This window comes from Nestor notabilis, unplaced genomic scaffold (genome assembly GCF_000696875.1).
Source record: "Nestor notabilis isolate BGI_N333 unplaced genomic scaffold, ASM69687v1 scaffold5194, whole genome shotgun sequence".
Classification (NCBI taxonomy): domain Eukaryota; kingdom Metazoa; phylum Chordata; class Aves; order Psittaciformes; family Psittacidae; genus Nestor; species Nestor notabilis.
Genome location: NW_009924141.1, coordinates 2,044 through 27,534, shown reverse-complemented (window position 1 = coordinate 27,534; position 25,491 = coordinate 2,044). Strand labels below are relative to the sequence as shown.

The 25,491-nt window shown below is 36.6% G+C and overlaps 1 protein-coding gene across 1 annotated transcript; it reads right to left on the bottom strand.

Moving 5' to 3' along the window:
• Positions 1-1,546: 1,546 nt before the first annotated feature.
• Positions 1,547-25,243, bottom strand: LOC104401386 (protein FAM19A2; the record flags this gene model as incomplete). Its single annotated transcript, XM_010012475.1, has 4 exons — positions 1,547-1,925; positions 9,150-9,394; positions 24,000-24,124; positions 25,091-25,243. Coding segments are annotated over 3 exons (290 nt in total), but the record flags the coding sequence as incomplete, so codon positions are not given.
• Between the last annotated feature and the right edge of the window lie 248 nt (positions 25,244-25,491).

Genomic DNA, 25,491 nt, shown 5'->3' with positions numbered 1-25,491 from the left:
ACTTTGCACTGTCCCAGACAATCTCTTTAAGAATCTGCCTTCTGCCCTGCACCTGTTAGCACAAATCCATACAGTATTAATCCATCCTAAAATACTGAGATACCTAGTTGCTGCTAGTTTATCCCAATTAAATTTTAATCAGAAAAGAATATCTTTTCCTGCCAAAATTTTTTATTATTTCTCAGCAGAATGATAGAATATACTTCTCAATTTTATTCCCAACAGTCATTTATTTTATTTAAGCTCTCCTGTGCAATAATACAGCAGAGGTAATGAAATGGTTTTGGAACAGCAGGAGCTACTGTGATAGGCAGAGCACTCCAGGGTGTTCATCCATCATGGAACTTAATATATAACTACCTAGCCATGTCAATGGCTTGTGATGATAAAATCATTTCCCTCTTTTTCTGAGAGTCTGGTAACCACACAGGACTTCTAAATAAGCTCACCCTGTATATTTTTGACTACCATTAAGTGTCCCTGGTTTTCGTTTCAATGCACCAAAGCATACAGTCAGAACTCCCTCACCCTCTCCAGTCAGCATGCTTATGCAGTGTCACTAGATGGAATTGCCAAATTTCTTTTGTATCAACATTACAGATGGTACAATATACATTAAATGGAGTATAAAATTATACATTCTGTAATAACCTAGAAAAAAGCTCATAGATGCTTAAGGCCTTTAAATATTGAGGATTTTTTTCATGTAACAGCACATCACTAAGTTCAAAAATTGCTACTGAAACAAAAATAACAAAAGTAAATGTGGTTTTGGCAAGGATCAGATCTGAATTGGATGACTGTAAGCAAGCAAAATACCCACAAACTGTAAATCTCAGAGGGCACTAGGACTTTTTTCCTTTATAGCAAACAGACTGAGCAGACATCTACATAAGCATCCAACAGTACTTAGGTTCAAGCAAGAGATTTTATTTTTTAATAAAAAACACTCCCAAAATTCTGAATGATTACCATCCAATTTCATAATTGCAAAACCCATTTACATCCCTGCCTACCTTTATAAAAAGGGATGAAATACTGTCATTGAATGCTTACCATGAATTTCAATGAATTAAAGGTTGGGAAAGTAAAGTACATATCAGGAACACTCATCTCCTTCAAACTAACTGGAAATGTATATTTTAAAGTTACAAAATGCCTTATAATGGAACTGGTAATTGAGTTTTGACCACTACTTTTTTAATCACTGAAGAGCTGCGGTAGTTGGTTAGCCTTAGGGAAACATGTCAACCTGACTATACATTCTAATATGACTGATGTATTCAGATAACTATTACTTATCAACAATAATTATTAACAATGGATATATATTTCCATTCCTATAACAAAAGCAACTTCAAGATGTTGAAATATGTAACTTTGAGAGCTCCAAGATTAGAATACAAATAAAAATGCCTAAAACTGTGCCATGCCAGAGGACAATTTCTGCAACAGAAATTTCATTAAAGCAGTGTGCAGTCCCATCAGCGATCTCAATGTGGACCAGGGATCATTTTAGAGAGAAGGAACCAATACATTTTGGAGGTTGACTTCATCAAGATGCAAAGCCACTGGTCTGGAATGGAGAATCCAGAAGATTGCTGGTTTTCTGCACATTTTAAATATCAACTCTTGTGATTACAGCTGCAAATTCCTCAGCAAGTGCAATTTTACAAGTGTACACAGTTCAATCAGTTGAAATCTTTGTGACACAGAAGTTCAAAATAACTTCCCAGTAGTTTTGATCTCAAGGCTGTTGCTGATTACAAGCCAGGTTCTCATTGAAACAATTGATTCTGAAGGATACACCCCAGCAGCATAAAATTTCACTTCAAGGATTGCCTGGAGGAATGAAATTCCTGTGTGTTGTATTTAATGTTATCAGCCTTGAGACTGACTTGATTTGTCTTTAGCTATCGGGTTACCTGTAAAGAAAAAGAAAATCAGAAAATCAAAACTGTACATACAGAATCTACTTCCAAAGTACTGGAAACTGAGACTGAAACACAAGATCTGTGTCCAGCAAAGCTCTTTCAATTGTTTTTAAACAAATGAATAATTCCCAGTGGTATTATATGGGATTGCTCCCCAACATAAATTCTGTCTTTAAGTGCTTTTCTGGAATTGGACTTGACAAGATAAAACTGAAATGTGATATTGTTTAAAAATATGATAAAAAAAATCTGAAGGTCACAAATTACCAACCCATGAATGTCAAAAGCACTGGTTTTAAGGAGAAAAACTGTATTCCATTAATCTTTTTCAATGTTAGAACTTCTGTATGGTAGCAGCTATGCTTTTAAAATGTTAGCCATTGTGTATAACAGTGACTGATAGTGGAGATGGGTTCTTACATTCTTTGCATGCTACTTTAAAACATAGTCACAGAATCATAGAATTGTTCAGGTTGGAAAAGGCAACATCCTGTTAAGGGCTAAATGCATCCTAGCAAGCAATAAGCACTTAGTGGAGAAACATGCATGCCTGAACAAGAGAGAGATATCCTGCTATTCACAAGGTATAAAATAACTACCTAGGAGTTCACTAGAGTGGTTTCACCCAACCTAACATGAAACAAGAGTGGAACGGAAGGACCACAGAGAAAGAGTGGGAGACAAAGCATTTCAGAGTAACTGAACTTTCCTTGTGTCTGATTTGGATTTTAAATATTAAAAGAAAAAAATTCTACCATTTAAAAAAAATAACATAACTGAGGACTATTTCTGCTGTGTTAGTCGATACATTTTAGTACCAAATTGTGTCAGGAGTCAACATCCCAAATGCTGAGGAGCAACCCACTGGAATGGTCACAATAACACTTTATGACGTCAAGGGGCTTATGGTTTTCATTTTCTTCACAGAGAGAAGGGTCATGCTCCTTAATGATGAAACATTCTTTTGCCTTCAGCAAAACTGAATACTGCATACAGCTCTTGTTGGCTCTGCAGAGCATGAACATAGAGCAGAATATTAAAAGGACTGTTCAAGGAGCTCATAACTTTGGTTTGCCTTCACCAAGTTGATTCTAGGAACTGTACTTAAGAAGACAATAATAAAATTGTGTTTTGTGATTTTTATGAAACATGGTTTTCTTTATTACACTGCTCTTGTTTTGTTTTGTTCCTGCTGTTGGAAACAGCCTCACATAGCCTCTTCTACAGTGGAAGATTGCTTGAAAAAATTATGAAAAATTAATGTAAAAATCCGGCAAGATATTTCTATGCCCTGCACCAAAGCTCAAACAGCTGACACAGCATCTTATTATTTATATCTTGCTTACTTGTAACAAGCTAGAATTCTACTCATGGACCCAAGTGCCACTGAGCTATATAATGGAAACTACACATCTTCTGATCCTATCTGCAGATGGATTTTTATTAGCTTCACTTGAGAGCAAGATGTACATAGATAGATATATACATAAAAAACCTGTGGTAAATCAACTGATGCAAAGCACACTGAAGAGAGATCAAAGGTGTGAGACTCCCAAAGAGGCCATATAGATGCAGGGTCAAATCTTCTTACTTTTCCAGAGTAGATCAAAACCAAAGCAGAATCAGAGAACAGTTTCCTCAGAGGCATAAGTGGAAAGGCATGGTCACTGGAATTCAGCTGAATTCTCAATTTTGCCTACATACCCACAGAGTAGATATTTGCTATTAATAAGAGAGGGTGCCAGCTGACTTCTGAGAAACCAAGTTGACCATGACCCAGCAATCTGCCTCACAACAAAGAAGGTTAATGGTATCCCAGTCTGTATTATACAATGTATCTTCAGCAGATCAAGGGAGGTGGTCCTTCACCTTTGCTCAGTGCTGGTGATGCCACATCTGCAGTCGTGTGTCCAGTCTGGGCTCCCCAGAACAAGGGAAACATAGAGCTACTGGAGAGAGTCCAGTAAAGCACCAGTAAAACAAATAAAGGACCGGAGCCCTTCACATGAGGAAAGGCTGAGACAGCTGGAACTGTTCAGCCTGCAGAAGAGGAGTCTCAGGGGGGATCTCAGCAACGTGTACAAATACCTGAAGGGAGGTGCAAAGAAGATGGAGTCAGGGTCTTTTCAGCCGGTGTCCAGTGACCGGACGAGAGGCAATGAGCACAAACTGAAAGAGAGAGTTTCCTCTCAGGAAACACTTTTTTACTGTGAGGGTGACACAGCACTGTAACATGTTGTCAAGGGAGGTTGTAGAGCCCCCTTCCTCGGAGATATTCAAAAGCCATCTGGACACAGTCCTGGGCAACCGGTTTTAGACAGCTCTGCTTGAGCAGGGGGGTGGACTTCCAGAAGTTCCTTCCAACCTCAACCATTCTGTGATTTATTATTTCTATTACATCCAGTTCTGCCATTGCATAGGCTAAGGTGATAAACTGCAGCTAGCAAAAAACCAGTATTTTCACACATACATGACTTCTCAGTTATATGGCTGCTTGGAAGTGCAAATGTGCTTTTTCAGTCACAAAAAGACTCAGTAAAATCATAATCTGCAGGCCTACCTGCTCCACTTCCCCCCCACCCCCAGCTCTACATCTGTGTGGTGAAAATATCCCTATAAAAGCAACATACACTGTTACATAGACTAAATAGGTGATATAAAGAAGAAAAAAACCCAGACATCCATTCAAATGTCTGCTCTGTAACAGGTGGCCAATCATATACAAAGGTCATTTTGCTTATACAGACTGCACAGAAAGTCAAGCTGCATGTTCCCAGTTTTTATGACTGGAGTTTTTAACTGCTTTCCCCTGCCAGAATTTTCATTATTCTGCCTGCCCTCTTTTTCTTTTTTGATTTTTTTCTTTCTTTTTTTCTTTTTCTTTTCTTTTGTTCTCTTAACTTCCAGGTCATACAATGCTACTCTGAGTAACACACACAGTGGTCCACGTTTGCCTCTAAGAAGGTAATACTTGTTATGTTATGCACAAGCACAGACCAGATATTAACATAAATGGAAGTCATATACATACACATTAGGCAAAGAATAGATCTCTAAGATGCTAAAGGCAGTTTCATAAAGAAGCAATGAAATTTTAGCTAATATGTAGCATCTGTATTCCCAGAAATGCTTAATTTTGGATATAGCAAAAGCTATTTGACTTGAGTGGCTGGGAAGCAAGGTACTGTGCCAAAGGTCTTTATAGGAAAAGGGGGACTGATGTATGTGTCTGATCTTTACAGTCCTAAGAGAACAGTAACACACTGAATGGGTGCAAATCAAGTCTAATCAATTTTTCAGTTAATAATTAATATGTATGGAAAATTAACTTTGTTGCTGTTTAACAATACAAATGAAAAAAAAGGACATAAAACCTTTAGTATCCTAGGTGTCAATTTGAATTAATTTGTTCATTCTTGGAACATAATTACTCCCTTTACGCTAGTGTATTTTTTCACATGGTTGTTATATGATAAATACAATGCATTAGACTCTCTTCACTTTCTTGCACTACGTATGCAATTAAAGTATAATTACACAGCAGCTGCAGACTTTTTAATTTAAATTAGTGAGTGGCTGCTGTAAATTGTCTGTAATTGTATGTGAACTCACTTGTTTTATTTTAAAACAACAATATATAATTAAATGCAACTAAGTTTTCCACATTTCTTCTGTTCACTAGATGTTTGAAACAGGTTCAGTCTTTGGGTAGAACATTTTTGCCAGGGCAACCCAGAACGGACCAGAGATGGAAAGACCTCAAAGGCAGCACATTAGAAAAGCTACCAGCTCTGGGCAACCTCCATACCAGTGCTGCTGACAATGGGTGAAAAATGTCCTCACTTGTGAAATCCCTACAGCTGATGAATAGAGCAGATGATACCATCTCTTTTCTAAGAATGGATTCCCAAGAAAAATCCAGCCTGATACTTTTACTCAAGATTTCCTTCTGCCTTAGAAGAGGAAGGGAGGAAACTCAAGACTACAGGACATAAAGAATGGCTAAGTGAATATTCCCTGAACAGTAAAGTACTTTTCCCTACTTTCAGGCACCTATGCATGAAAATTACAGGATCACAGGTATAGTACAAATCTTCTGTTCTTCAGAGAAAAAAATCTATCGCTATTTATTTCCTAACTACAGAATAGTTTATACATGCAAATGAGGCACATAAGCAATTAGTATTTACTATCGTAAGAAGAAAACAGGTAGCAATATATTGTATATTAAAATAAGTGTGTACCAGAACATTTCGTAACACAATTTTGTACATCACGATTTTCTGAATGGCAGCTCTTTCAACTTTTTTCTGTGTTTATCGTAAACCATACACAAAATCCATATTAAAAACAGACTCTTGAGTTTGCCAAGTCAAGCACTTGAAAGTTAGCTACTTGCCTCTCTTGCAACTTCAATTCTGTCTCTTTTCTATTGTGCACAGTAAACAACAGAACTTAGTGGGGAAGGAAGCCTATTATAATGTTGTCAGGACTATGTAGCAATGCAAATAAAAAAAGGGCAAATTTTTAAGACAGTGTCTCTTCCTTCCACAGATAATTCAGCAGTATGATGGACCCTTTGTTCCAGGTTTTCCCCAAAGAAACAGAAAGACCTTAATACTGGAGATTTTCTTTTCACTTTAGAACCATTCCATCTACTGTACAGTACTGTGTGTGATGTCACAGCCTGAGCGTCATCTAAGCATACTCAAGAATCATCATGCTATCTTTTTTTTTTTTTTAGCAAACCCTGAGCTGAGTGGAATTTCATGAGACAAAGAACAGCTATCTTGTCACCCCTACCATTCTTCTGTACAATGTTAAAAGCCTGCGGGAAACAAAAATGGCATGGGTATTTCTAGAAAAAATAAAAAGGATCTCACAAACGCATTTAATGACCATCATGAGATAAGCTAAATACAGACAATGTCACAAGAATCCCTTAAATAAATGTTTGACGAAAGAGGCATAAGAAATGGCTTGAAGAAATGCCTAGCTATGGATTGTCCTTCAAGACACTGAGATGAAATAGAGATCTCGTACCAAGACAGCCCTTAGTTGTATGCAGTATACATTTCCATCCATTTCATATCCTTATTTTTATATTATTTCTTATATTGAACATAAACAGACTACAAAAAAAAATCAATAAAACACAGTCAACAATTTTGGTTTGTGTTTGTTTTTTTTAGCAAACCTTTCCTAACAAGGAATGGACTTGAAGAAGGCTGTATCAGTTGTATTTTCCATGATATAAATAACTTCGTTTCGGTATTGAATACCTAATATGAATATTACAATGCAGAAACAGAAGGGCCCATACAACCAGAAACAAACATCTGCCAATGCATTTTTTCCACTTATGCTCTCTGCAAATGAGGTCAAGGTTGGAAATGAATCTTTTGAACAGATGGAAGCACACTATTTCCTGGAACTTCAAAATCCAGACCATGTGTTTTGCCATGCACTATCATTCATATGTGGCTTACAAAAGCAAATAACAGTTTGCACTGCCACTTGTGCATGTTTATTCACTGAAACAGTTCAACTTGTAAGCTTGGAAGGTGCTTCTGATCTATTAATATTAGCTTGTACCAGTGATAAACAAAAGTACTTTGCAAATATTAACGGAGGTCAGGCTCAGAATTTCCTCAAAGCTTGAGAATTCTAATTCATTTTCTAAAGAAATGGGAAAACTGAACAGAAGACCTGTTAACGAGCTTTTTTTCCAAGAGGGCTCCTATATGCATACGCACCTCGCAGTAGATATGTACGGATTTGGGTGAATATGGCATTTAGTTAGAATCATAGAATACCATAAACATGCTGGATAAGTAAGTTTATGGGGGCACAATAAACCTTTTCAAAAGTAGGAAAAATGTTAAGGTGATTCAAGGGTATGCTTGATAAAGTAACTGCAGCAGAAAACCGTGAATTAGGAAAAAGGCCCTTGTTTCAGTATCACAGACCACTATTTGACTTGGGCTAATAACAAAAGGCAAAATTTGAGTCATTTGTCAGTAATTTGGAAAACAGATATTTAATGAAAACTGTAGGGATTCATTTATCTTCAAGAAGGTTACATATTGATAGAAATTTTTTCAAGTCTCCAAATGTTTCATTTCTGCTCATAAAACTTTTTCACTACCTAGCTTTTGATATCAAGATTCGAGAGCTTTACATTTTTGCCTTAACTTTATTTTTGGCACTACAGTATAAAAAGCATTAGTCTAAATATGTTCCCATGCCTGTAATGGAGCAATTACAATTCTAGATCCTCAGGTCTACCCTTTGGTAAACATCTACCTCATTTTATTAATTAAACAGAACATTTCCCACTACACTTAAATGTTTCAAATGTTTCCCATGTCTTTGATAACCACAAGAATTAAGTTTTTAATTCTTTCATACTTTTCTTACACTGTGACTAATCAGAATTGCATTTGTGAAAATTCTTGTGCTTAGGAACTTCCATTAAAAGAAACAAACATGTTGAAAACTCATTTCACACAATGCCATTTAAAGTATAATCCTGCATTTCTTGCTTCCTCACTGCTCTTAATGATTTCAGCAGAAGATTTTTGGTTATAAAGTGAAGACATTGATAATCAGTTAAAAATTTTAATTAAAATTAAAAGGCTTTGGAAACCTTTCACATGTAAATTGAGTTTTCCACTTGCTCCAAATAAAATTAGGACTGGAAAATAGGCAAAGGAAAAGTTCTTTAGAGCATGGCATACGTTCCTGAAAATGGCAGTTCTTTATCTGAAACATGGTTTTAAGATTACTCAACACCTAGCAATCTTAGGAATATAGTGGAAATACCCCCTTCTCAGCTTCTTTTGAATTTTCAGTAATCCCCTATGGGATGCTGAGCTTTCAACTTGCAAAGCGACACCTAACTCAATGCACCAAGACATACTTCCTTCTAAGTGCTGTTCTCTTCTCCAAAGCATCTGTTGCTTTCCTATGACAGTGAGTCACTTAAGTTCATCAACTGGATCTACTTTTGAAGGGAGAGTAAGGCTCCCAGAAGCATGTGACTGACAGACCGAGGCTGCTTAGGAGAATGGTGCAGTCTCTCCAACCACCCTCCTGAAGCTCTTCCCAAATAAGCCACGATTCCTGGGCATCTCCAGCAAACTAAGCAACTACAGTGAAAAGTAAGGTACAACAATTCCTGTTAGTACTGTGTAAACCTGTATTGGTACACACCTGCTGCTCTGTGAGTAATAAACCAGGGCTGGAACACATTTTCTGGAGTGGTCTGATTCTTTATTCCTCAACGAACGTTCTGTCCCTTAGAATCCGACCAAGACTAGGATTCATCACAACTAGTGCTCCAACATGGAGCCAGAATATTTTGTGTGTGTGGAAAAAAACAAAAATTGTCATCAGGCACAGCAGAAACCTCCTTTGTCTACGTCTCCATTTGGACTCGAGGAATTTTACACGTTTGCCTAAGAAACAAACACATGTCAAGTACTACACTGTTATGGAATTAGTTACAGAAAACAAAACTGGGATAGATGGAGTTTTATTTAACTTATGAGGAAAAGTACAAAATGACAGGAAAAAACATATTTCAGAATCAGAGCAACTTTTCTTAGCAAAAGCGCATGGTCTCAAAAACACCCTCAAGCAGTAACACTAACCCCAAAGGAAAAGGTTTAAACATAGTCAAATTCAAACTCATTGATTTTTCAGCAAAAAGCAATAGAAACTGATAGATAGCACCCTTTTTTGCAAGTATAGCAGTAATCTTTAACTATGATAAAACAGTAATTAAAAAGTTCTTTGAAAACAAGTCCATGGATAGACCTGTGGTATAGAAAAGAGCCATGAAGTCAGAATACAATTCCTTACAAATGAAAGGTTTGAGTGTGTTCTTCCCATATGTGTTTAAAGATAAAAATATTAAACAAAAAACAACAAACCAACCAAAACCACAAGAAAGTTTAAAGTTTGAAAAAAAGTAAGCATTTTGAGACTCTACTTACAGTTATTTCTATGGTTAACAGGTTACAGGAAAAATCATAAAGTAACAGATGACACATTTCAAAAGACAAGATTCAATTTAGACAGCTAATTTGTTATCTAGACATTTGAGGTTGGTTTTGGACCTGATGATAATGATTGCTTTCAAAAAGGGCTGCACAGCACCTCAAGAGATCACCTAATTTATTTAAATAATGCTTACAAAAAGATTACTATTTTTCTTTTCCTTTTCCTTTAGGTTTTTTAACTTAAATGGCATGCTTCACATCATTAGAAATATACATAACAAGATTAAACTCATAACTTTGATAACTTGTAGTTTTAATAAAATCTCTACATACTTAAATACTATGAAGCGAGTTTATATGGCTCTGTATTCCTATTTCCTTGAACTTTATAATTTACAAAATAAATTGATACAACTCACTGGGACAATAATCACAGTGTATATGTGATGATGACATATAAGTTATGCCAAAGATAAATCTAATGCATCAGTCTTTTGAATGGACTTCATTATTACTCTCTTCTAAAAGGTAATGCCACTACAATGCACATAACTAAACTTTCTCAATGGTTCTGTAACACAGAGGGGAAATTAAGTTTATGGTAGAATTGTTTTAACAACAAAATTTTTCATTTGCAGACAACAGTTTTATATTAAAAGAAGACAATGATAAACCTTATTTTACTTTCTGTAACAGATAATAACTGTAGCAATTCAGACAAGGATATATCCTCTTGAGGTTTTTGTGGTGATCACAACTCCATAGTGGGACTGCAGCATGGCGGCATAAAAGACTGCAAGACAATTAATTAAATAAATGAAATCTTCTTCTCTTTTACACCACTTATTCCATCTAGTCATCTTAAGTGGGAAATAAAAACAACCTCCTTCCTTTTTACAGATGAGGAAACTGAAGCATAATAAAGAGTTATGCTACCCTTCCAACTGTAAGAACGCAAATGGAGAAGGAGGGATGGAAATACAGTCGTTCTGCCTTTGGCTTTATCTGACCTCACTTATATAAAGAAAAGCCTACTGTTGCCCTTGACTGGAAAGCAAAACCTGTAGCAAGCAGCTTTCTGTGTTCAATGTCCTAACAATGTAAAAGCTAAAAAAAACCAACCAACCAAAAATCCCCAAGCCTTGTTTTAAAACTAGGCTGAGGTTTTAAATTGCCAAATAGATACAATGGATTTCCATTTTTAATGTTTTCCCCAGAAATTTGGCAAGACTGAACGTCAAATTATGCTCACTAAAAAAAATCAAGTACTCTAAATTCATTACATTTGCTATCTTTTTCTTCTTCAGATGTTTATGGTGTGTTACTTTTTCTGGGATTTTGACTGGAGAGTAAGAAGCCATTTGGATGAGACCAAAACAGAAATGTAAATTTTTTCCTTACCTGTAATTTTATCTTCTCTATGAGGGTACCTGCTGCTCTGTTAGTGCAGTACTGATGTGTTTTCTGCCTTTGTCCCAAGCTTCAGTGATTCCTCTGGTGATTTTCCCCCACTTGCTTACCAGCTTCCACTGCTGGCATTTTGAGGTAGTGCACTCACATTTGGCTCCAGGAATACTGCCACAGCTGAGGGAATATAAGACAACTAAAAAACAAGTTAGAAAACAGCAGAGCAATATCCAGGCAGGAAAAAAAAATGTTTAAAACCAATGAATCAGTTATCGATTTGGAACCCTTTGATCATTTTCCTCTCTCTTTGCATCCATTTAGAATCTCCACATGAAGAAAAGACTTTCTCAGGCTTGGAAAAATTTTAGCCAAAGTTGGGGGTGCTGACAGAGTAGTGGGTACTCATTCAGAGAATATAAAATTATTTTATGGGAATTTAATTTTAACTTTCTCCAGTATAAGTACCCATCACGCCAGCACTCTAATACAGATAAGAAACTGAAGAAAGCTGGCAGATTTGGAGGATTTCAGAAAAATCCCTGTCACCCTCTCTGAAGTCTTAATAGAATTGGAAAAAGGAAGATTCGAGGGCTTTTCATGTAAAAGCTGTCATAGATGAACAATTAGAAGGATTTCTCTTTGCCTAGAAAAAAATACATAAAGTCTGGATCACTAAGAAGCAGTCAAGATTATGGTTGCTGACTCCCAACTAACAGTTGTAGTCATCTTGGTCCTCAGAGATGAAGAAGGGAAAAAAGCAACCAGTACTGTCAATTTAATAAGTAGATAAATGGAACACAAAACAGATAGCATATCAACTTGCATGCAGACGATGAAATTTCACTGTCATTCTCTTGCAGTTTTTACACGTAAGGGTCACAAGCTCTTGTAGCATTCTTGAAAGAACATAGCATAACAAACTGGTGTTAATTCCAGAAAATCATAGCTCTGCTGTTTTGCACTTGCATTTGCCATGACCTCATGATAAACTGATGCATGCTATTGGCATCATTCCTGAATGGATTATAAATGTCTTCTTGCTTGAGTATTATAGAAATTTCCAGGTGAAAGTTACAATTTCTTATAACTCTTCTGTACTGGGGATCATCTTCATACTGCTTTTGAACCTCAGAGTACACAGAAAAGATGTATCTTGTCAAAGGGGAAAATGAACTCTAGAAATCTAATGAAGAATGTGCTTTGGTATTCAGTTTAATTTGTCTTCCTTAAAGGACCTGGCCAGTTGTCTTCATACTCATCTTCTCATTATCTTCTGACTAGCATGTGAACCAAGACAAGGCAAGTACGAATGAACTGGAGTAACTAATCACAATTAGACACTGATACTCCAATATCTCAAGTAATGAAGGGAAGACCAAAAGGTTGTGAAGAGGTTGTCAGTTGTTACCTTCAAATTTTGGCAATGTGAATACTAATGATTTGCTTTAAGGTCAAGAGAGAAAAAGGACTCTGGAAATTTCTTTAATAGCCCTCCAAAAAAAATTTGCTTTGCAAGTAGTCAGCTTCAAATTTGCCAAGTTGCATTCTAAGTGAAAGTCTCCTGTTACTTTTTCATATTCTGAAAATGTTGAACAATAATTTTAACAACTGGAATTAGAACTATGCCTTGAAGAGTATAAATTTACTATGCTCCTGTTTTACCAACTCTGGAGAGATGGCAAAGAGGTAGGACAGAGGGATCCCAGAATTTTAGAACAAAAAGTACTCTGTGCATTTTGCACAAGCAGAGGTAGTCTTTTGTTCTTTTTCTGGCAAAGACATGTTCCTGAGCCACAAGGCTTAAATTAAAGATGAAGAATGAGCTGGTTGGTATCAGTAATATTTTCTGGCATTCTTGAACGTGAAGAGGCAAAGCAGGTCTGGACCTCTTAAAATAAGCAGCTCCATTAAAATTCTCAGACCTTCTGTCACTGCTGAGTTTGTAGATACATGTTGATAGACACAATCCATTGTTTCCTTGAGATCATATCCATCTTTAAACTGGAGACACACTTGGTTTCACTTCTGGTTTTAGAGGTCTTGCCAACGTAATTCTACAGGTCACACCACACAAATACATCACGGTGAATTGCATATTTTGTAGCTTCCCTCAGAATCTCCACTTCAGAGCTCTGTGCTATTTCTTACTGCAGATCTGGAAGGGGATTAATGATAGTCAAGACTGTAAGATCTGAGAAGAAATCATCTGTGTATGCTAATAATGCAGTAGAAGAGAGCTCGAAGTCCATTGTATAGAAGATATGAAGTTGGAGCCTTTTTCCATACAAAGCAGTAGTGTATTTCTTAAAATTAATCTGGTGTTCACCAAGGTGGAAGGAGTAAACTACAAGCTATAAAAAAAAATTAACAACCTGGAAATTCTTACGGAAATTAATTTTATGTTGATCCTTTTGTTTTTTAATTTAGTCCTAGACATCAGTCTTCCACTTATTCTTGCTTGAAATACATTTTTTCTTTATTTTGACCAGTTCTCAGATAGGACAGGACTATCTTCATTAGTCTTACAGAGAAGTAAGTAAGATTTACAACAATGCTCACTTTGCTCTGCAAGGGAATATCTGAGTAATCTCAGATATTTGAGAGTTGTTCATTCCTCCAATGGTGACTGTGCATAGTGCTCTGTATGACTGACTTTCTCTGCTTGATATTGATCATTATCCATTTCCTTCCGTCCCTGTTAGAGGGCAGAAAGCAGTGCTGTGACAGGACGGTAATTCTGAGGTTTTCTATAAACAGTCCTGATGAGTAAGGAAATACTTCAAGGAAACTATGGGACTTTGGAGAATTGAAAGTACTACCTTTTGAAGAGCTGGGTTGCACTTTTCTGCATATGAGTGCTGCAACTAAGCAGTGATACACAGTTTGTGAAGCCTGTGCCAAATACTCAGGGAAAGAAGCAAGAGCTATGCCTGCAGCTATTTAAGTAGTAGGTAATGTAAGGTTTCCGAACACTCCAGTCCCTCTGAGCTGAAATGTACTATTTCTGACTTGCATAAATGATCCTAAGAAGCCCTTGCAGACTGCAAAGGAGGGTGAGACACAGAAGAAACAGTAGTTTTAGAGCATGGCAGCATGACTCACACAAAACTGGCATTTGAATATCATCTTCCTATATGGTAACTTGTGGGGTAGGTAGTAGAAGCTGACAGATTTTCTAGGAAATCTAAAACCCACTTCTAGATATTCAGAGCTCTTCTTGCACAGCTGTGAAAGGGCAAGGAGACTGGCAGAATGGAGCTGCAAATGAGAGTGGAAAAGTCTTTGATTTTAGTATCAGGTCTTTGCCACTTTGTGGAGAAGTGGAGAAAACAAGTAATTTACATATAGCCTTCAAAACTCATTCTCATTTTCCATCACAGAGGCAGAAAATTATTCTTCAGGCATGAGGTCAATAGCTCAAATGTGCCAGCAAAGGACCAATTGGGGGGAAAAGAAAAGAAAGAAAAATAAATCACAAGTTGAGTCTTTTGGGACAAAGGCAGAAAACCTCTTGGCTGATCTCACAGAGTGGAGGATTCCCGTGTGGAAGAAAGTGATGCTTGCAAAAATCACTGATTAGTTAATTAATGACATGCAACCAAAATCCATTTGCATTTTTCTTTAAACATTGCAAAATTATTTTCCTTTGATTTCGGAGTAATTCTGTCAGTTTTCAGATTCTGCAGAAGCTAAAATGATGCTTTACAATGGATGCTAGCTGCAGTCTTACCTTAAGAAAAACTGTTCCCTCATAAAAATGTATAAACCACATCATATATTACTAACACTCTGTGAGTATGATGAAGGGATTGCAAAATACTTCATTTCTCATGATTTGTACAGTGTGTCTACTCACAAAAAAATTAAGAGTAACCCTTCTGTATAACTAGAGACAAGATTCAGTGTATACACAAAGAGATGCAGCAGGGGGAAAAAAAATAATGAAAAATTGCAAACCTTCTAGGCAAAAGCTGCTAATAAAAAAATAAAATACTATTCTGCTTTTAGAAATTTTTTTTCAAGTACTGCATTAACAGGCTCCCAATTTCCAAAAGAGCTGTACCTATGCATAGTACCTTTAATGCAGTCTCTCTTTTTGTCCTGGTTTCAGCTGCACCAGTTATTTTTAATCCTTCCTAGTAGCTGCTGCAGTGCTGTGTTTTGGCTTTAGTCTGAGAATACTGCTGATAACACACCAGTGTTTTAGCTGTTGATCGGTATTGCTTACCCTGATCAAGGACTTTTCAGTCTCATGCTCTGCCAGTGAGATGGGGCACAAGAAGCGGGGAGGAAGCAGAGACAGGCCACATGATCCAAACTAGCCAAAGGGGTATTCCATACCACAGCACGTCATGCCTAGTATGAGGGGAGTTACCCAAAAGAGACCAATTGCTGCTCGGGTTGGGCTGGATATCAGTCAGCAGGTGGTGAGCAATTTAAATGTGCATCACTTGTGTTTATTGGGTTTTTTATTTCCTTCCCCCTTTTAGTTTTATATTCTGTCCCCTTGTTATTTCCCTTATCATTATTATTAGTAGTGGTAGTAGTAGTATACTGTACTTTAATTACTAAACTGTTCTTATCTCAACCCAAGGGGTTTACATTCTTTCGATTATCCTCCCCCTCCTGCCTGGAGGGGAGAAGGAGAAAGTTGATTGAATGACTGTGTGGTGCTGAATTACCAGCTGGGCTTAAACCACAACAATTTTGATGTTCCTCACTTTCAGTTCTTAATATCAGTATCCATAGGACCCAAAGTCAGAACAGAACCAAACAAAATCTGAGACTGAAGATGTCTTGGGTGGTGAATGTCTGGATTATCTTCACTTGCCCAACAAGTTTTACTGACCTTTTAGACTATGACTTTGCTTATAACATTTCACATCACACTCCTTCAATCCTTTTCACTGTAACTTGTGTTTTGTAGCTATTTTTAAGTACATTCTTTGGGGAAAGGAGTATGATTTGTCTATATTTCTGTGACCTACAAATGATCATCGTCAAGCTATAGGTCTGAACTTTTGTCAAATGTAGATTTACAACAGGAACCTTTTCATAGGATAGAACTGGGCTCACCAACTTCACATTAAAGAAGTAAATTTGACATACAGCAGCTATTTTTAAGATAATCAGCGAATTGCATAGCCCTGAATACTGATGATTCCTTGTAACATGTGTTGGCTGAACTGCTAACATTTTTTAGCAAAATGTCCAAACGTCCCAGAAGATTAGAGTGCAGGTGCCTTACAAAAAATACAGAGCTTCAATATGACAGAAGTGTGATGCTAGATCAAAACAGTAATTAATGACTAACATAAAAAAGCTAATTTGACCCCAGAAAATGCCGTCCTATTTCTATTACCAACTCACTTGCCCCCTGAAACTTGTATGTGTTTTTAGGGATATGTGTACATAACACTTATGGCTATTTTAATGACAGAAAGATACAGTCGTTTGTGAGTTAGCAATGAGAAACATGCTGAGACAGCTGCAAATTTCTCCTAGTGAGAGATTAGCCAAAGGCATGGAAAGAGATGCCATAGCAACACAGAGGCTGCCACAAGTGCAATCTCTCTTTTCCATGGTTAGTATTTTGCTACAGTCTATGTACTTATTTATATTGCCATCACATTCTTTTTATGAACCACAAGGTATTGCTAGTTACTGTATACATGTGTATTATTCCTATAAATCTTTATCTGAAATTAAGGTAGAAGGTGAGGAGTCTACAGACAGAGGCTCTGAAGTGAGGCAGGGGAATAGAGCAGTTGTATAGTGAGGTTGTTTCTTAATTTATTCATACAGCCCCTTAAATAATGTTAGGAGAAGCACTTCTTATCGTTATTTACTATTGACACATGGCAGATCATTGATTTATCCTGTAAGATTTCATGTCTCACAGTGTCAAAGCAAAAGGCATTTCATTCATGTGATGGAAGTTAGTAGCAGTTTTACAGTGAAAATAATGCCACGTGAGAAATACGTTGCCTTATTAGCACTGATTGACCACAACTACCATACGTCTGGCCTATCCTAGAATAACCTACGTACAATAGGTTGTACTGTACAATTATACAATGTCATAAATATCATATTTATATGATGAATTTCTGCTTTTTCTAATCATGTATCATTACTACTGCTGGTTTAAAAGCTTGCAGGAGGAAGAGGAATGAATATGTGAGTGAAGAGACTACCACAGTGGCAATATTTCTTTTCAACCTTGGCAGAAAAAACAGTAATACCTGTTCCATTTGTTCTGCTGATGCTTAAAGAGACTACACATCCATCGCTCATGCGGAGAAGCACAGATCAACAACTAACGTAGCTGCATTGCTTACACTGATGTCAGGCTCGGTTACAAGAAAAATGCCATTTTCTTCTCATATCCAGGGACACATTTTAACTCTCTTGTATTATGTTGTCTTACTTGAGCAGTAGTTATGACAGCACTGGTACTAGTTGAGTCACCGCTAATGCTGCCTCCCAATACTGAGAACCTCAGCAGCCCACTTCAAAGCATTACTATGTAAAGGTAGCTAACAGAGCTCATTCCTTGTACTGGAAAGGCTAGGAACAGTGTATTTTATAAATTAAAACATAAATAAATTATTGCCTCTCCTTTAAGCAGCCATAATTAATTTAGAAACAATCCAGCATCTGCAAGTGAGAAAGAGTAGGTAGTGTAAAAATGCAAGCAGTATTTATGGATAGCAACAGAACTGCATTGATTCAGAGTAGTGGAATGCACATACTAAACGCCATTTGGCTCCATGTGCAGCCAGTTGGTGTGTTTGGATGGTATGCTTTCTCCTCTTCCAAAGATGTTATTCAATTTTTAGTTTCTTTTAAACTCTGGATGCATAATGCAAAATTAGATTAAATGGAATATTACAAATATCTGACTTCAGGCTCTTTCCAATATTGTTTTGGAATGTAGATAAACACTCTCAGTATAGATTTCTCTCCATCCTGGCAATATTTCTGTTCTTTTCACGCTAGTTGTCTATCTCTGGTATTGATTTGGAAAGCAGATTTGGATTTGGAATGTAGATAAATATACTCAATATGGATTTATTTTTGGCCCGGTAATATTTCTCTTTTATTTCTCTCTGTCCTTGTAATATTTATTTTGATTTTTTATTTTTTATTAGTTTTTTCCCCAGTACTCTATTTCTAATATTGGTTTGGCATATAGCTACATAGTAATATATTAGATATCGATTTCTTTCTGTTCTGCAGTGTGCTTTTCCCCACATATTAAAAATAATAGCCAGTTTTCAGAGTGACAATCACAGTTGCTTCTGCCCCTCATAAAAGTGTGGGTGTTCAGCTATTCCAGGAGCCGGATGCTCATTTTCAAAAGATGGTCCTTTATGACCCATCAGAAAAAAAAGCTTTCACTTGTTCAGAGGAAAATGTTGTTCACTTTCACCTTCTAGAGATTTTCAAAGGTTAATAATCAATATCTGTTATGCATTACACCTGATGGTTCTGGTTCTTTTATATTATTAATATAAGTATTATTATTAGCATCATACCAACAAGACAGTTCTAGAGGACATATACTGGCTGCCAATTTTTTATGAATAATAGATACTGGATATGTTGCTTATCATAGTATGACTCATACTATGATGTATGTTGTCTTCATAGACTCATGAAGACTATGTTGTCTTCATAGCTCATAGCTGTGCATCTTCAGAACATGAGTATTTTTGAATATTCTCTTATATTGCATTTGATAGTCACCACAGTCCAAAGCTTCTGAAACTGACAAAGAATGAAGGGGCTTTTTTGCTTGTCTTTCCACTGAAGACCACATCATAGAGAGTATTTTCCTATTCAACATTCTATCCAAACCAGCATCTTCCTATTCAACACTAAGTACCTCAATGTTAGGCACTAAGCTAATCATCACAGTTTTCTTTTAGAGTTATGAGAGAGACATAAGCACCTCCAGAAGATAATTAATCTGATTTATCTTAGGACAAAGTTAATAGCCTTCTGAAATAGAACAATTCTCTCCCATCCTAAAAAGATACCCTAGATCTCAGGCTACTCACCTCACCCTGGAAGAGTTCTAACCCATGCAAACTCCAGTAAATTCCACTCCACATATTGTAAATAGTACTTCATATTAAACTATGCTCTGTTCCACAAGCAGTTCTACCAAATCAAACTAAAAGCTTAAGGACAGGGTATTATTTCATTACTGCAACGGTTCAAAGCTGCACCAGGGAAGGTTTAGATTAGACATTAGGAAGCACCTCCTTACCAAGAGGGTTGTCAAACACTGGAACAGGCTTCCTAGAAAGCTGGTCAATGCCCCAAGCCTGACAGTGTTTAAGAGGCATTTGGACAATGCCCTTATTAATATACTTTAACTTGGTCAGCCCTGAACTGGTCAGGCAATTGAACTAGATGATTGTGTTAGGTTTTCAACTGAAATGATCTGTTCTGTCCTATTCTACTCTATTCTGTTTCATATGAAAAATATCAATGCATATTTCTCCACATGTTCATAAAATATTAGCTGAGGGACACTTCCCCACTCCAGTGTGCACTTTTTCAGTCATGTCACAGCTCCAGGATCTCAAGATGAGACCCAGGATGCACCACTTTACCTGTGTTCCTATAATTTAGTTTCTATAGAAAAGACACAAGTTTATAGCCTGCCCAGGAGCCATGACATGCTCCAAGCTAGTCCCAGGATGGATGCCTGGAGGACATGGATCCCCAGAGACATTGCAGTATGCACTTTCAGGCAGGTCACATGCAGCTTCTGGTGCTTTTATTCAAAGACAGCCTCTATTACAAGGAAAGCCTGGAGTTCGGATCTGACCTTGAAAAACCCCTATCCAGAGACCTCCTGCATGGAATACATACCATAACTGAGATAAATATGAAATTCTTTCTCCTCAGCTCTTATCTGACTGCAAAATGTTGTCTTCTAGCCTTTGTAAAGGGCTCCTTTGTTTAATACAAAGGCTTAGCATTTTTTTAATGTCATTGTCAATTTTATATGTAATGCTGCTATATTTTCTAGTTTTCAGCTGATGGGAAAATTCCTCTGGTTTAAACAGACATTTTCCCCATTTTGCAAAAAGGAAAGGAAACACAGCCAAGACTACTTTTTCAATGAAAATAATTATATAGAAAAAGGCTGTAAGAAGAAAAAATATTTTCAAAGTTAAAAAAATAATATTCTTTGTATTTTCCCCCCTTTTTAAACATTTTTGTCATTATTTAAATAGGGCATCATGATCAAATTTTTATGTTTATTAAAATATTGCTCCCAACCATATAGAAAAATATTCAATTGCTCCCTCTCACAGTTTCTCAGTCTGGAGAGAAATGCCACAATGTGCCTTGTAAATCTCACCTATGCACATAATCATTTCATAATTCTCCTAATGTGTTCCTGAACATCCTCTTTTGCTGTGGTATAATGCTCAGGAACACAAACATGCATTTCTTTATATGAAGTAAAAAAAATTTCTGTTTTAGTTAAATTATCATTGCCTTTTTTTTCCTACTCCCTCCTGCAGGCTACATAGACTCAAAATAGTCAATTCTAAAGCAGCAAAAATTAACTCAGTACTTGGCTTACTCACACTTAACCTCCCATATTTATTCCTTTTCCATGGTAACTCCTAATGTCAGCCCTCGCTCACTAATATGCAGACAGATTAGGAAAAACACTTTAATCTTTCCGTAATATTTGGGTTTTCATTCTGATGGTAAGTAATTTCCACCTGGGTTTTCTTAACATTCATGCTATTTCTAATTCATTATTCATGTATTACCTTATTAGATCCCCATATCTGAACAAAGTGCAAAACATCAAGCAGACCACATTTTTAAAAATCAATTTGTTTTCTCTCATTATTCACTTGGTCTTTTTGCTTAGTGACTGATACCATAGATATTCAGAATTTAGTATCATTATTTTTTACAATAGTGTGATTAAATATGCTAACAGAGGCAGACAAGCAAAATATCTCGTACCGCCACTGGTTTTAGCTCTAACATAGTGCTTAACTAATAACAGCTCAAGATGTGGAAATGCAGGTGCTGCTTTTTAACTTGGTATCCTGTAGAAGACAGGATAGTACTTCAGCAGTTAATTGGGTTACCTTTTTCTGCACATGAAGGATGAAAACTTATAGAAAATGCTTGGAGGCAAATACAGACTTTTTTTAGACCTTTCAGAAAATTCTTTGCAAGGCTCTTCTGCAATATACTAACATCACCCAAGCTGTTCAGTTCCCTTTGTTTCTTTATGCTTTTATATTATACATGATAATCACATATGGGTTATTTCATTTGACAATCAGACACTTATTATTCATTACTTCTTAATACTGACTCTTGGTGCAGTTCTTTTCATTTTTCTCAAAAAAGTGGTTTCGAAACCACAGAGCACTTTAGAGTTTTTCCTTTTATTTATATAGACTTATGGGAGCAGAAAGAGGAGCTACAAAAATATTGTAGTTACTACATGTTAGGGAAAACTACTTGCTTTTTGATAATATGCTATTCTCTTAAGAAAGAAGCACTTACATTTCCACAGCAATCTAGATTTTTCTGGACATCAGAATTAAGACTATTAAAATCTGGAAAAACATCTGGAAAGACAGATACCTTCATTCACCTGCCACCTGGTTTCAATAGGTTAGACCAACTTTTAGTCAGAAATTTGAATTCCAGTTTGCTGTAGTCTCAAAACAGCTTTGCAGCTGTGTGGGAAATGAACAAAGAAAGGCACAACATGCAGGATCTGGACAAACTAGAAGGCAGGACAAATACTGGAGGTTTTAAGAGGAAATTTTTTTTTCCTTTTAGTGGTGGTAGGTCTGCAAGCATGTTATGGTAGCCATTGTACTGAATCAGTGTGTATGATGGCCAACAGAAAAAGGTCTGGCTTTTTCATAGCATCACTCCTGAAGATGCATGAAACGAGTCCTGAGGATTGTTGCCATCCATGGAGGACAAGAAAAGTCCAACTCCTGAAAAAAGCCAGACCAGTCTGCAACAGAGGCGTAAGCCCTTGAGAACAAGAGCCTTGGGTTTCTGTAGATTACTCACATCCTCACAGTGGACAGAACTTCGTAACCTTGACCAATGCAGAAGAAACTATCTTCTGACAAAATGTTAGGAATAAATCTCCTCAAGGCGATTCTAACTGATATTTCCTCCGTTTGTGACCTCTTTTTTTCCTATGCAAATGTAATCCAGACCCAAGTTTTTACTTACTGCTTGTCAAATACCCACAGTATGTATAAAATGGTACACATTCTTTAACAGTAATAGTGCCATGTAATACTAGCCAGGAAAAATTTCAAAGCACACACTTGTGTTTTTTTCTATTTCTATAACTATTTTTAAGTTCTATCCAGTTCTTTTTGTTTATATTATACATGCACACACATTTTACATGCATATAATCAGATTTGCATTGGCATGTACAAAGTTAAGTGTGGGCAGCATTCAAGCAAGGTTAGCTTCAGAAGAAATATATCTGAGAAACGATTCAGGAGTGGAAATGTATCTCAAACACTCAGGAAGTATCCTTCCTTCAAAGAATGTCAAAATGCTTTAAAGACTTATACATACAGAAAATGAGACATGTAGAGCTCTCTGTGGAATGGAAGGAATACAATTTATTCAGCACATACTACATTTCACTACAACTAAAATGTACGAGAAATTTAGTGCAAAGAAGATTGCAATAAAATGACACGGAGACATAAACACCTGTATAGAGTAAATACCACACTAGCCAATTATGGCCTGACACTGCAAACAATTACTAAATACTTACAAGCAAAGTCAATCATCAGTATGTATGATGGGGTGTAGGTGTTCATGGTTACACAAACGTGTGTGTCTTCAGAGTGCATTTTAATCTGTTTCATGTTGATGAAGAACTGTGCTGACTCTATAGAGATACAACACTGTAGTTTTAGGAAGTTTGAGTGCTTAATGGTTATCTGAAGAATTTGTTATTCTCATGTTTCTCTTAGACACTAAAAAGCAGAGATGACAGCACTTTTATTTTGTTTTCAGGCATTGTATATGATGAATGTTACATGTATTTCTGTTAATGTAGTTTTGAACCAATAATATAAAAAGTGTCAAATGGAAAAAGGAACTGCCAAAATTTTTTAGTAAATCCCGGTCATACAAGACAGAAAGAAGCAGAAGATCATACTGTAGTGATGTACCCAATACTTACCATACTCAGCAGCTTCTATGTAGAAACATGGTAAATCCATGTTATTGATAAAAATGCGCTTGTTTGCTACCCTGTGAATGAAGAGCTTAGCAAGGTGTATAGACTTTGTACAACTGGTTTCAAAGATAAATACATATCATATTATAATACATTTGATCATCACTGGTAGTTGAAGGAGTCAACTCTACTATCTCCTCTGCTTACCTGAGAAGGTCTGGCACACTGCTTACCATGTTAAAGCAATTGCAAAGTAGGCTGAGAAAAGTGTGCAGGACCAGGAAGTCCAATCCCAGTATGACTCTTCCCACACTTCTTTATTCTTCTCAACTCATGTCTTCTATGTGCACCAAATTTCCTGCGCACTTTTTTTTTTAACTTGTTGGTAACATGTCAGGTTGGTATCATACCTACCCTAGTTGTTTTCACTTTATTCCCAGAGGAACAGCTCCATCCCTTACGATCTGGAAGAACTTTACATTCCTCCCCTTCAAGACATGGTTGCATGTGGCACCACCATTTCTGCTCCACTATTGAAGCTACAAGAAAGGAAAACAAACACATTTGCATGTTGTTGAAATGAACACCTTAATGTCATTGTGCAGCAACATTTATTTTCCAGGAAAATGTTAGAAATATATTGACTAACAGCTAGCTTGTGATTTTCAGCCAGGTCAGAATCTTCATAAGAAATTAGGTCTCAGTTTGCACAAGGTGCTATGTGCTTTCAAGTCAATCTCTTTACTATGTTTCTCTTTCTAATTTACTGCAGTTCAGGAACTAATTTCAAAGCCCTCATTTTTATTTGTTCAGATGATTCAAAGTACAATCTCTTCTTCTGAGTTACTGTATTTTGCCTGATCTACTATATAGTCTAGCATAACCTTATTAGAATTATTCCCCAATGATGATGTATTTACAGCTTCTCTGACAGCCAGCAACACATCAACAGTAAAGATATCATGTAATGAGTGATAAAAATCAGCTAGTATTTTCCCAAATAAAACATATGAGCCTATGCCAGATTTGTTAAGTAAAACATTAATATTGCACTGTGAATAGGAAAAATAGTGTTGGTCTAAAAAGACTAAAAACCATCCAGAACTGTGTTCTGTTTGTTCACTTGTTTGTTCCTGTATAATAAAAATAAATATATAAATAAAATGTAGACTGCAACACATGAAAACTATATGCTCATATAGATTTGCATAAACACTTTTAATTAAGTGAATTTCATACAACTCCTAGGGCACACTCAGTTAGACCAAATTTAGCTTCTCAAGAGGTCTCTTTCACTGGCATCCAATAATTTGCTTCAGAGTAATAGCAAATAATTAATTTTTCCCATTTTCTCATTCACCTTGGGCATGCCCTTCAAAATGCAGCAGCTTTCCTACTCTTATTGTAAATAGTTAACTGCAATGGAGTGGTTCTCATTGATGAAATTAAGCCAGCCAAACCCTCTAGGAACACGAAGCAAAAGGGAGCAATAGAAATAGTCGCACCATCAACACAAGAAGGAGCTGCCCGGGTGGTACCTGCTACCTGCCCAGGGAAGCAGGAGCACTTCACCGTCTGTGATCTTTCTTCTATCTTGTTCTTATTGCAACATCTGTGGAGTGCCACCACTTCACAGGTCCCAGTTTTAACATGGTGAGCTGTGAAAATAAGATGAGCAATTTGACAACATTGTGAGGTAGCATCATACTACTTCAGGTTTTTTTTAATTAGAAACACATTAAACTTGGCTCTGTAAGGCAATCTGCCATGCATGAAACTAGAATTAAAATGGTACTAACACTAGAATGTGAACTTGATTTCTTTTCCAAATGTAGTATAACTACCTCATGCAGAAAACACTGGCTAAAGAAAAACAGTTGGAGAAGGCTTCATATGGGACAGTTCC